The 12875-nt window shown below is 35.2% G+C and overlaps 1 protein-coding gene across 3 annotated transcripts; it reads right to left on the bottom strand.

Moving 5' to 3' along the window:
* Positions 1–1495: 1495 nt before the first annotated feature.
* Positions 1496–11919, bottom strand: LOC142542255 (fanconi-associated nuclease 1 homolog). Of its 3 annotated transcripts, none has more exons than XM_075648789.1 (15): positions 11768–11919; positions 11548–11671; positions 10856–11358; positions 10666–10770; positions 9800–10064; positions 9647–9709; positions 8232–8306; positions 8010–8128; positions 5156–5226; positions 5001–5088; positions 4107–4247; positions 3819–4042; positions 2771–3044; positions 2409–2642; positions 1496–2305 (listed from the first exon to the last, which is right to left on the bottom strand). In XM_075648789.1, exons 1-15 carry the CDS (start codon positions 11870–11872, stop codon positions 1856–1858), a joined length of 2841 nt encoding a protein of 946 aa, XP_075504904.1. In that variant the 5' UTR covers positions 11873–11919; the 3' UTR covers positions 1496–1855. The 3 variants fall into 3 exon arrangements, with proteins under 3 accessions (XP_075504904.1, XP_075504905.1, XP_075504903.1); XM_075648790.1 differs by having other exon boundaries at positions 4107–4220; XM_075648788.1 differs by having other exon boundaries at positions 11548–11905.
* Between the last annotated feature and the right edge of the window lie 956 nt (positions 11920–12875).

The raw sequence follows: 12875 nt of genomic DNA, 5'->3' as shown, positions 1-12875 counted from the left end.
TAATTTTTGAATCCATGATTGGTTGATAACTAATTAGCGTTGGCTCAATTGATCTGGAAATTGAATGGCATGATTGACGCACTGATTGTATATTTTTCTTCAATAAATTCACACAGAATATATTTAGATAAAATGTGAATTCAACGAATATATGTAGATGAATAAATAGTTATTTTATAAAAATAAAATAAATAAATAAACATCACTTGTACAAAAAATAACCAAACTATTAATTTGGGATTATTATTGTATAAATATATTAATATTATAGTTTAGTTTTATAAAATAAACACATCTCTTGCACAAAAATTTTAAAAAAAATATTAATTTGGGATTATTAGTGGTATAAATATATTAATATTATAGTTTAGTGGGTATTTAGTCTTTCATTAAATGCATGTGATTTCTCGATTATGAGCATCCATGCACATGCATTTAATCCAAATTCCAAATATAATATGGAACTTGAAATCATTCTTGAAGAAATCAAATCATATGTAAATGATATACGTACTTTTATTTATTAAAATAAAAAAATTTTGATTGAGAATTCCATCTCAAATTCGAGGTTGAAGGCTCTATCTCTAATTAACGAATAAAATATCCATATTTACAATTAAGCAATAGTTTTCCTCTACAAAATAATAATTAAAATGTAAAATTACATGACCTCAAATTATGCGGTGAATATCTGTCTTTGAATAATATTTTTCCTACCAAAGTTAATTTCAAATAAAATTACTGATAAACTCACTTTGCAAATTTTTAAATCTTAAAATAAAAAATCTCCAGAGACGTGTTCTGCTAATTCATGTAATGACCATTAAGTCCTATGACTAAATGGAATTTAATTTAAGGATATGCTGATCCCTAGACAGAGACATCCCATCTCACGAAACAGGACAGAGTCGTCTGCAATTTTCCAAAATAATATTTTTTTAAGTAAATATTTTATTATACTACACAAAATATAAAAATAACATATTTATTCGAAGACATTATTCCAGCCAAGGCTTTACCGGGAAAGCACAACGAAATTATATATAGTCTTATTTTAAAAATAAGATGTAAAATTTTTATAAATTGTTTTAAATAAATTTAATAAAAACCATCTTAATAATTAGAGTCAACGTTCTAAACTGAGTTGATGATTGAAAGAGACTATCGTAAATAGTTTTGATATTGATTTGGTCGGTTAAATCAATGTCTATTTAAATACTAATACTAATAATGGTATGTTCCGACTGGAATAATAATATAGATTATGCCACTGAGATATTACTTTTATTTTGTCTAGCAGCTTCATCTTCCGAAGAACCACTATTTTATATTGGTTTATAAGTCGAGATTTCCCAATAGTTATTTTCGAAAATAATCAACTTTTTGCCATTTCCTCAACCGTAGAATAATCAGCAATTATGATTTTCAGGTCAACTGGATGTCATCAAAACTTTTTACTGGATGTCATCAAGAACAGATTGACGCAGCCAAAAAGTTATATAACATGATGTAAATTAACGAAATCGAAGATAAAATAAGAATTTGATAATGTTTTTATGATCGAAAATGTAATTACCATCGACAATTTAATGCTGTCGTCCCTGTTAAATTTTTGTGTTGAATTTTTTCAATTCTTTTAATTTTTTTCTGTGATGTCTTGTACATATTGAGTGTTCTTGCTGAGGTTTTTGGCTTGGTCACTCCATTCCAATGAAAGAGGACTCCAGCCAATCTCTTGTAAAATTCACGTCCGATGTCTGACTTAACTTAAATGTCCAGACGAGATCATCCGATCAAGTCTGGTGCTGTATCATGGCTGTGCTTAAAATGAACCACTGTGGTAAGAGTGTGAATGTCATGATATTGGTTCTGGAGCCGGAGTTACCTTGCAAACCTCGACATTGAAGCCACAGTCTAGTAGAACTAGCAACCATGCCCGCTGTTGTTCGGAAAGTCGATCATTTGGGCCTTTTACTTCCACGAGCTTTGCTTCGCCTTTATAACAGTCATGGAGGCGCCATAGCAATAAATCAGGCATGCCACTAGACCAGCTGCGGTAATCTTGGGCCAAATGCCGGCAGGTTGCGGCAAGAGAGACACCACCCATGCATGTAACAACTGCTCGAAGATCAGATAGTGAATGCTTCTCCCAGTTGACTCCTCGGCAGGCTGTTCCAAAGTGTGATTCCCATGTTGTGATTAATATCTCTTCTGCCATGCCCTCCCGGATTTTGTCCAGGAGTTCTTCTATGAGGCTCTTTCTAACTTCGTAGAAGTTGTCAGTCTCCAGATCCAAAGGTGCAGTCTGCAAAAGAGTAAGATTTAGTGTGTCCATATGTTCGGTCTGGGAATGGGGAGAGTAGTCCACAGAAGCTATCATGCAGTTTTAATTTGATTGTTTTGTGAACCTGAAATTTGGTGCGGAAGACATTTGGTACATCAGCAAAAATAATATCCCACAGCAAGATCCCGAAAATGGTTAGCCAAATGCCACTCTCTGTATGAACACCGTGCCAACCACCACCTTCCCCAGAATAATAATCTAAAGCAAGTTGTTCGACTCCACATTGCTCTCCATCTTCACTATAAAATATGCTCTTCATCCCTGCTTTACGATTTAATGGTTTTCCTTGAATATGAACCTACATTGGCATGATAATCAAATTATTGAGACAGTAGTATCTCCAATCAATCCAGGAAAATAACAACATAGTATTGGTGTATCACTGAAAAGATGAAGCTAAACTTTTTGCATTCAAAATCCATTTACCTCTGCAATCTTCCTCTTAATTAAACTTGAATAACTAGGTATTTTCCAGCGCCTGGGTGGTTTCCCCAACCGTAGTACCCGTCTTTGCAGGGCTACTCTTGAACCTGCACGAACCCATGGATCGAGTAAACCATCTTCGGCAGTTTGTAAACTCTCTTCCAGACGTCCTAAATGTTCCAGATTAACAGAAAGCCTTAGAACCCAATAACCCCGTCTTCCGTCAGAAACGAATGTATTTAACAGCCGTCTGAGTAAATTGATGGCATCACTATACCTATAAAAGAAAATTGTCAATCGTAATATGCAGCTTGCAAAGTTGCACGAGAGAACCAAGAAATTTTCTAGAAAACAAATAAAGACACTAAAATCTGAAGGTTGTTTGGATCTCCTTTCCCTGTAACTTCAGAAGTGTGGAAATGTTCTTGTCCGGATACAAAGTAACAGCACAATTATTTTCCTTCAAATATCTGGAAGTAGCAAGAGTCACGATGCCAACCCCCGCTGCAAGATTCTTTAGAATTCTGATATGAAAAGCCATAGACAATACATTTGGATGAAACAGTGGTAGATACAGAAGTGCACAATTTCAATTTCACCTTATGGTCAGCTTTTTGGCATATTTCTCGTCTTATCCCAAAATTTAGAAGTCCACGGTTTGAATATTTATGAGTACAAATAAATCCTGGGCTTTTTTAACTTCCATTCAGGACATGAGCATCATAATTACAACCAAACCTCATGACCAGTGTTGTAGTCAGGGGCCGATGTTAAAGAAAGACAACTGAAGTTAACCAACCTAAAAACTCATATTATTCATCCTTGTTTCTACAAGTTAATTGGACTCACCCAAAAACAAGACATTTCAGGGCCAAGCAACTCCACAATTATTAAATTTCATCATTGCATACACAATGTTCACTGGCTGTTGTGTACAGTATTGCATCGGTTTATCTTAGCAGAGATGAACAGAAAGCAAATGGTAGTATTGTGCTTGGAAACATATTCGCTAGGTCAAGAAACAGGAAAAATATCCTTTAAACACCCTTACCTCTTTTCACGCTCAAGAAACGACACGCCCAGTAAGACCACCTTAGAGTATGTCCATGAGGCTGAAAAGCGTGATACAAAAGATGCCATTGATTTATCAGTTGAATATTTTCCTTCTTCAAAAGAAGTCATCAAGTTTGAAACAGAAATCTCTAGGCATCTCAAAACCGACTCATCGTTGCTCTCATCAATAGCCTCGACCATGATTTGTGCAACTTCAACAGACTGCAATAATTATATATTCAGTCAGGGAGAGACAAAAATAATGCTGACAGTAAATCAAGTGTACCTCTTCAAAAGAAAGCAAGTCACTCCTGTTTGAAAATATCTGTTCAGAGATTATACAGTTGTAAGCAGGATACTTCACAATGCCCAAATCCACGAGTAAAAAAGTTGACAGATCCTGTTCTCCATTAAGGAAGAAAAGCCTCTGTAGTAGGTAAAAATAAATAAATAATGGAACCAAAAGAGAAAAACAAAAAACGGATGTGAGAAGAGTGGACCCATGTCCAAAACGGTAACAAGATGTAATGTCCCAAGGTTGTGAGTAGTGTGGACCCATTTATCCCACCCTTACGGGAGAGGTCTATAACGATAACAACAGGACCGTCTACTAAAGAGGGTGACAAAGCAATATGCAACAAAAAAAGTAGGAAGGCCAAAAAGAGTAAACTGAAAAAATAGAAAAACAAACAGAAGAAGATGCAATCCAGTTTCCTATATACATGAAGTGCAGCAACTAATTTCTGGTTCCTATTCTTGATCAGGAAATGGATTTTATGTGATCCTCGCAGTATGTTAAATATCACTGCTTTTTAACTTTTATAAATGCTTTTTCAGAATATGAACAAGCACAAACTTTTAATAATAAATGTAAACTCTACCTATAGGTTTTCACATATTGCCTTGGAAAAACTTGCAAAAGACCTGGCAAGCAGCCATATAATTCAAGCCCTTGGCTGTGACATTTTTAATTGACCCAAATTTATCTAGTTTCGCTCACTATTCCTTGTCAATTAACTTCTTTTCTTCAATTAATGAGCTGTTGAGAACAGAGTGTGTCTGGTGTAAACAAAGACAAGGTTATACTACAAGAGACACTTTAATCAGCGGCCCAAAGGGACGGGTACATAAACAAGGGGGAAAACACTCAACATCAACCAACCAACTTAAAGAAAATCACCTCAATCCGCCATATTAAAGATTCAGCTAATGGTGATACCCGAACACAAGTACCAGTTCTTGCCAAAAAGAAAGTTTGGAGCTTGGTGCTGCATAAGACATTGAAGGCCAGTTAGATCAGAAATACACCTACCTATGATGAGTAAATTCCCATACCAGAGGTCACCCTTGCATGAAGATAGAAGCAAATTGATCATATCCTGCTTTCTCGTACCTTGATTGCGTTTCTGAATATTGGTAGAGTAAAAAGAATCGTAAATTTATCAGAAAATATGAAGAGTTGAGAACTGTAGCTATAAACAGTATGTTAAACACAGACTCCAAATCTTTATTATTGTACAAGTGCAAGTGATTTATTAGCTCCACAAATACAAAGTTTCAGGGCATGATAAGAAAATCGCATTGAATCTCGCAGATGACTAAGATGTCAATTAAACAAGGTAGAATTTCTTTGGTTTAAAATTTGAGAAGTTAAAGAACATGGTCATGCTATAATTAGAAATACATATAGCAGCTAAACCCAGGGTAATACTGTGTCACCACTTTTCCATTAGTAAGAATGTGGGAATGAAAATAATCCTTGAGTATGTCATGAGAAAAATGGGCCTTGTTTTCTTATGTGATAGATCATATTCACTTAAACTGTTAAATGATAAAACAAAGCGCACAGATTGCCAAGTGTATCCAATTATGAAACCATCGCAAAAAGAAGGAAACATCATTCGTTTCTGGGAGGATGTTTGGGAGGGAGAGTCATCGTTTAAATTACGTTTTCCAGCTTTGTTTCGTATTTCCATTTCTGTCAATAAACCCATTAGTCATTTCGTAGAAATCGTCAATACTGGGGGTAGTTCCTCTTTCATTTGGGATGTGAGATTTAGAAGAGATCTAAATGAGGGTGAGTTAATTGAGTTCACTAATCTGTTAAGAGCTTTAGATAGTGTCAGTTTGCAGGAGGGTATTCAAGATTCTAGAGTGTGGTTGGGTGACGTTTCGGGGATTTTTTCTGTCAGATCTTTCTACGATTCCTTCTTTCCTACTTGTAATTTTCCATTATTCAACTCTTACACAAATATTTGGAAAGTTCCTGTCCCACATAAGATAAAGATTTTCTCGTGGATCGTGGCCTTGGGGAAGTTGCCGACATGCGACTTCGTGCAAAGAAGATGGAAGAACTGTGTTTTAAAACCACAGTGGTGTTGTCTATGTCGAAATCATGAGGAGAGTCAAGATCATATACTTTTACATTGCTCCTTCGCGGGAGGTATTTGGATCAAAGTATTAACAGAGCTAGGAATTCAATGGGCTGTACCTAGGCAAGCCACTGACCTACTTCATGCCAACTCATGGTACCCGTTCGACAAAAAATTCAGAGAGTTTTGGTTTATCATCATCCATTGCACATTTTGGACCATTTGGTTGGAAAGGAATAGAAAGATTTTTGAAGATGTGTCCGAGTCAAATGATCAAGTGTGGGAGAGAATAAAATTAAGGGTCGCCACTTGGACTGTCGACTTGTTTCAGATTAATCATTTAAGTGTGTCAGAGTTATTTAGGGATTGGAAGTTCGTATGGTATTGAGTATTGTATTTTGTTCTATTTCATCGGTTACTTAAAATAGTCTCTTTGTAACATTGTTGCGGATTACTCATCCGCACATATGATGTAACTGTTTCCCAATCCAATAAAATAGTTTCTTATCAAAAAAAAAAACTTAGTATGCTTAAAGCAATAAGTCTGAGTCTCAACAAATAGCAAGAAGTGCCGGGTGTGCACTATTAACAGAGAAATGCTTCATTCACCTTTTCAACCAGTCATTTTAGCAACGCAAATCATAATGGAGACCATTTTCAAGTTATACATTGAATCAAGAAAAGGACAAGGCAAACAACACCAGCCATTCAATGATGAACAGAACCAAACATATCTATAACAAGAGTAGCTATTCATTGGGTGCTAATTAGGACTGCCTAGAGTACTACAAAGTAGCTTCATATAACTTCTTTATTGCAGAACTACAAATACTTCTGTTTGTCACCCTGACTAGATCATAACAACATGATACAAAATATGTGGCTCATATCTGCCCACACTGTTAGTCTCCTTCTGTGTAGTCACCAAAAGTCTATACTAACTTTAGGAGCATAAATCATGGTGTCAACACAAATCAGAGTGAACCATCCATTATGCTCTATTTCTTTGGACATAAGTTTTCCCGAATCGTTAGTAAATGAGGCATCTTCTGTAAAAGAAATAACTGATGATGATTGAATGAAGTACTAATAAGGACATTGGTCAACTTATTAAGCTCATCGTCCACATTAGATTGAAATATTCCAAGAGTTCGATAAAAAAAAACATAACATGGAACAAAATATGTGGCCCGTATCTGTCCACACAGTAAGTCTCCTTCTGTGTAGTCACCAGAAGCCAATACTAACTTTAGGAGCGTAAACCATGGCGTCAACACAAATCTAGAGTGAACCATCCATTATGCTCCATTTCTTTGGACAGAAGTTTTCCTGAATCGTTAATAAATGAGGTATCTTCTGTAAAAGAAATAACTAAAAATCATTGAATGAAGTACTCGTAAAGACATTGATCAATCATCAACTTATTAAGCTCATCGTCTACATTAGATTCAAATATTCCAAGAGTTCAATAAAAAACATTAATGAGCCAAGTGTCAAGTACACCAGTAGAGGTTCAAATTTAGTGCCTGGCATACACAACCTACACCCATTTTCAACTATAGACTGACAGAATCACCTCCTTTGGGATGTGGAAAGTAATATTTCCCATAATGTGATTAATAACAGAATTGAGTTTACCACTTATAACAATTTCCAAACACCATATGTTGATAGGTACTGTTTTTTCACATCTACTTCATGGAACCAGTTCAAGTATTGGAGTTGGTGGATGAATCAAATCAATGACTCAATGTCTGGCTAAAACTATACAAATGATTGCACATATATAAACAACATAGAACATTTTATAAACAAACCTTGTTAAGCATGTCCAAAGCCTCCCGTAATTCATCCGTGTTAAGCACATTCAAGACCTCCTCCAAGTCATTGTCATCTACTTCATTCTTCGATGGAAAGACACATATGTATCCTGCCTCTTTATTAGCCCAATACCAATAAAATCTATTCAAGCTCTATTCAACTTCATAAAGAATGCATGTCTAAAATAAGTGTTTTAACTCGATTAAAGATATTTTCACCTGAGAGACCCTTTATTGCCTCAGTCAAATCAGCTACCTCAGGGTATGAAACATTTGATATTCGAAACCATGGCCCTGAGAGAAGAAAACCAACAATTTTTCTGACAATTAAGATATTATAGGCAAAACCTAAAAGATCCCTACCACAGCAACAGTAAAACATTAAACATGTCACTTTAGCAATTGCATGTCACTAGAAAACAGGCATGCCAAAATTTTAAACCAAACATGATACTGCATTAATGATTTTGCAGCTTCACAATAAAGTAACAATAACATATATGTAAATCTTGGATACAATCAATTAACAGATTTTTTTCATAGGTCTTCAGCACACGGGAAAGAACTCTTTCAACTTTAGTTTTCCAAAGTATAAGTGAAACAAGAAACTTTACTTTAAATAGTTTCCAACTTCAATAACAATTGGAAAATCCTCTTTTTTTTACCAGTAGGATAATAAACTGACAATAGAAGTTTTGCAGAACAAAACAGCTGAGCAGTCGTGTTACCATGTCAGCTTCTAATTTCTAAATGTCTATGCTAGTGACCCACATGCTAAAAAATTCAACAATTACACGAGATTCACTCCTAAATCATATCTAAATAATTTATGAATACAACAAGAGTCAGGGTCAACATATTACCAAACTTCATTTCAGAAGGATAAGGATAGCAGGAAATGAAGTCAAAGCAGGCGTAAAGTAAGGTTTAAGGGATATTTTGCTTTTTAACCAAATGACAATTATAAAATGGACGGTATTCCCTCTAAACTTACAATCCATCCAAAGTCCAGAAATCTCCAAAGCTGTAGAAAATACATGAAGCCTCCAATTCATAAGGAGGATTATGTTACAGCTTTTTGGTGGACAAAATTCAATAATATTTTCAAGTCAAGAAATAAATTACTAAAATTTGAGTTTAATATACTTGACAATGAACATAGTGCCAAGATAAATTCACAATCATCCATAACTCACTCAGCTTGCACATATCAATTTGATTCTCTTTGGAATAGACGACTGGCAAAAGAATCTGTACGATCTTGTCATCTACTTAGGGTACGTTTAGATGGGCTGATGGGATATGATGGATAAACAATATTGTGATTATTAAAATAGTATTGAATAAATAATAACATGTTTGGTTTGATTAAATTTGGGATATGATAAAATTAGATTTGTATCCTTTTTAATAATTAACAAAAATAAATAAACAAATATATGAAGGATATTATGATAATTTCGTATTTCATGATTTGATTGACGTGAGATAAATAATCAATACATAAAATTGCAACCACACATATGATGGGACCAAACAACCAAACATAACCTTACTATATAGAAAGAATTTGTGGCATCAGTTGTACAAAACATAAAAGAATACTGACGGTAAATAACTGGTTGGTGTAAAACCTTTCCGTGTGTAAAGCCGAGCAAAAAGTCTCTGGCTATCATCTGAAAGCAATATAAATGATTCTGCAAGTGAAAAAATGCACACACATTATAATCATATGACTAAATAGAGAATGGAATATATTCAATTACATGAAGTACTAAAAACAGTACCTAAGAAAGACTTCTCACTGATGGTGAAAACATGTGCGCTACTCTTTAAAACCTCTAGTATAATCAGTATCATATTATGCTGATATCTGATCATCCCAGGGCGACTGGTCTTGGCAAGTTTAACAGCATTTAAAACATGTCTCCATAAAGTCATAAAATCTTGAACATTATCGCGATATTTTTTATCACATAACTGCACATTTTTGCATACAATTTGAATAGGAACAGCAGCGCGATAATCTTTTGAAACAGATGTTATACTTCCCTGGAAAAATACACAAGATTATAACTGGTGAATACCAGCAATCAGGAGAGAAATTGTTTCAAACTAGAAAAATATCTGAGAAATAAAAAATCTACAAGCACAAGGGGGTGCGACCGTGCGTGCCTAATCTCAACACTTTTACTGTAGAATAAAGATTAAAGCACATGGAGAAAAAGCAATAACGTTCTTCCACAGAGGTTGGGCCAGAGGGAAAGTTAATATAATAAAAATCTAATAAATATATCCATTTTCAAATTTTAAATATGCCCAGTATACCATTGACAGAACCACAAGATTATTTCTGTCAACGGGATTCTCAAATAATCACAGAAAAGAAGTAATCTTCAATAATAACCTTCTGCGAACAAATGATTTAATCTCAAGACATCATTAAAAAGAAGAGGATTATCAGAAAGTCATTGGTGCATTTGTCAGAGAAAAGATTTGGCGGATATTCAAGTTGCACTATCTTTAATGGCAACAGAAAAAAAAAACACTCTAGCAGGTCCCAATTCATGATTCAGAAAGTACTGGCTCTATGAAGCAAAGCAAATTCGATTCTGATATTCAAACTATATATTCCATGAACAGAGCCCAGTACCTCAAAGGTCAAGTCAAACATGCATATCAAAGGAGACAAATACTGAGCCAACTCTCGAGGTAAATAACCCAGCACATTATTGTCATCAAAATCTGCATAAATTACCTGGTCAAAGGGGGATATAACACTGATATAAATCAAGAATTGATTGTAAATCAACACAACACAAAAAAAGAACGGAAAGCTGAACCTTGATGGCGTTTGGATCCTTAACGTTATCAGGATCTCTAGAGAGGCATATCCTGGATTCAGGATCTAGCTCCTCTCTTCGACCATACCTGCGCCCAACGATGAAAGTTGGAATGAACACCTTCGAGATGTCGAGATCATCCAAACAATCCTCCAGCACATATTTAGCCCTTTTTGAAATCAATGGTGGTGCCGCAGGCTCCTCATTGTCAGATTCATTAGGAAACGGATTTCCAATAGAACTTGCAGTTGGATTCTTCCTCGAAGCAAGCAAACCGTAAGTTGACTCTTCTTTCTCATTTCCACAACCTCCAAAACTATCTGACTCATTTATGTCATGTATTTTATCACAAGTGCTACTGGCAATGGGATTACTTTGATCAAGGTGTTGTCCGGCCGGCTGAAGGTCACAGTTACCTTTAACTTTTGACCTAGAGAAGCTCAACTGAAGAAGAGTAAGCTGGCTTAGTTTGCGTTTACTCCCTCCTTTAGCAAGGCACACATCTGAAATCATAAAACACACTTTAAATTGAAGTCTAGACAAATAAAAGCAATGATGATACTGCATTGCATATAATCGCTAATAAATTTAAAAAATTCCGACAACAACAACAAAAACAACAAAACAAATGGACGAACAAAGTTGGATGCCTGATCTTGACACGAAGAAATACAACATTGCACATATCTAACCTAGATGGGAATTGATACTGGCGTTATCGTGAGCAGGAAACTTGTTTCCACAGACCGGACATTTCTCCGATTCTGAGGCAGAACCAGAACTTTCTCCGATTGCATCCTTCTTCTGCTTTTCATCCTGTTCGTACAAATAAAAAAACATTTTTGCCATAAATTTAGCGAAAAAGCAAAAATTCAGACACGAGCAGTATACTGAAATGTGGAGTAGATTAACCCGAGATGACGACAGCGAGGAGGAAGAGAGAATGGTGCGCCGATTGGGTAGGAAGCGACGTCGTTTCCCGATTAACCGGACCAAGCTTTCGCGGCCCGTTAGCATGTCTTTTTCTTTATTTGGGATTGGCGGAAAGGCTTTAACACAAGTTATACGCATTCCCGATTTTAATTATTCAATTTAATTTAATTATATGAAAAATGCGGTGAAAAAGTAAAAATTTATGGTAAAAAGTAAAAATCTCAAACTCTCAAAATTTATCAAACTACACACTTTATAATATTTTTCTCTCTACTCAATTGTAATTTTCTTCACAAATGAGAGATCTATTTATAGGAAATCTTTACAAATAATCCAAAAATAAAATACATCATTACCTACATCATCACACACTAATTTTCAATATTTACAACTCTTATTTTCAACATTCAAATATTCAATACACACATTTTAAATATATTTTTCAACACTCCCCCTTGTGATGATGATCATAATGATTGTCTTCATTACGTGTTTTTATACTGCCTCGTTAAAAACCTTACTAGGAAAAACCCAGTGGGATAAAAACCATAGCAAGGGAAAAAGAGTGCAGTCACGTAAACTCCCCCTCATGTTGACACGAACAATTCTTCACAAATTTCGTAGATTGCGCATCCCAATATTATATATATGCTTTCTGAATATTGACGTAGGAAGCGCCTTTGTGAAGAGATCTAATGAATTTTCACTTGATTGAATGTGACGAACATCAATACATCTATTCTTCTCAAGCTCCTTGGTGAATGCGAAGAACTTAGGAGGAATATGTTTAGTTCTGTCGCTTTTTATGTATCCTTCTTTCATTTGAGCAACACATGCAGCATTATCTTCATATAGTATCACAGGCTTCTCATCAGATGATAATCCGCATGAAATTTGGATATGTTGGGTCATTGATTTTAACCACACACATTCACGACTTGCTTCATGTAGTGCAATAATCTCGGCATGATTTGATGAAGTTGTTACGAGCGTTTGTTTCTGAGAACGCCAAGATATTGCAGTGCCTCCACGAGTAAATACATATCCAGTTTGGGAACGTGCCTTGTGTGGATCAGATAAGTATCCA

The sequence above is a fragment of the Primulina tabacum genome, chromosome 4 (assembly GCF_025594145.1).
Source record: "Primulina tabacum isolate GXHZ01 chromosome 4, ASM2559414v2, whole genome shotgun sequence".
Classification (NCBI taxonomy): domain Eukaryota; kingdom Viridiplantae; phylum Streptophyta; class Magnoliopsida; order Lamiales; family Gesneriaceae; genus Primulina; species Primulina tabacum.
This window is presented reverse-complemented; position numbering and strand designations above follow the sequence as displayed.

What these genes read in the sequence shown, in the direction of transcription:
- LOC142542255 (XM_075648788.1), bottom strand. Translation starts at nt 11,872, where the DNA reads ATGCTAACGGGCCGCGAAAGCTTGGTCCGGTTAATCGGGAAACGACGT. An exon ending in CAGTGAGAAGTCTTTCTTAG is followed by an intron (nt 9,710 to 9,799) that starts GTACTGTTTTTA and finishes TTTCACTTGCAG; the next exon opens with AATCATTTATATTGCTTTCA. An exon ending in ACTTGCTTTCTTTTGAAGAG is followed by an intron (nt 4,043 to 4,106) that starts GTACACTTGATT and finishes TAATTATTGCAG; the next exon opens with TCTGTTGAAGTTGCACAAAT.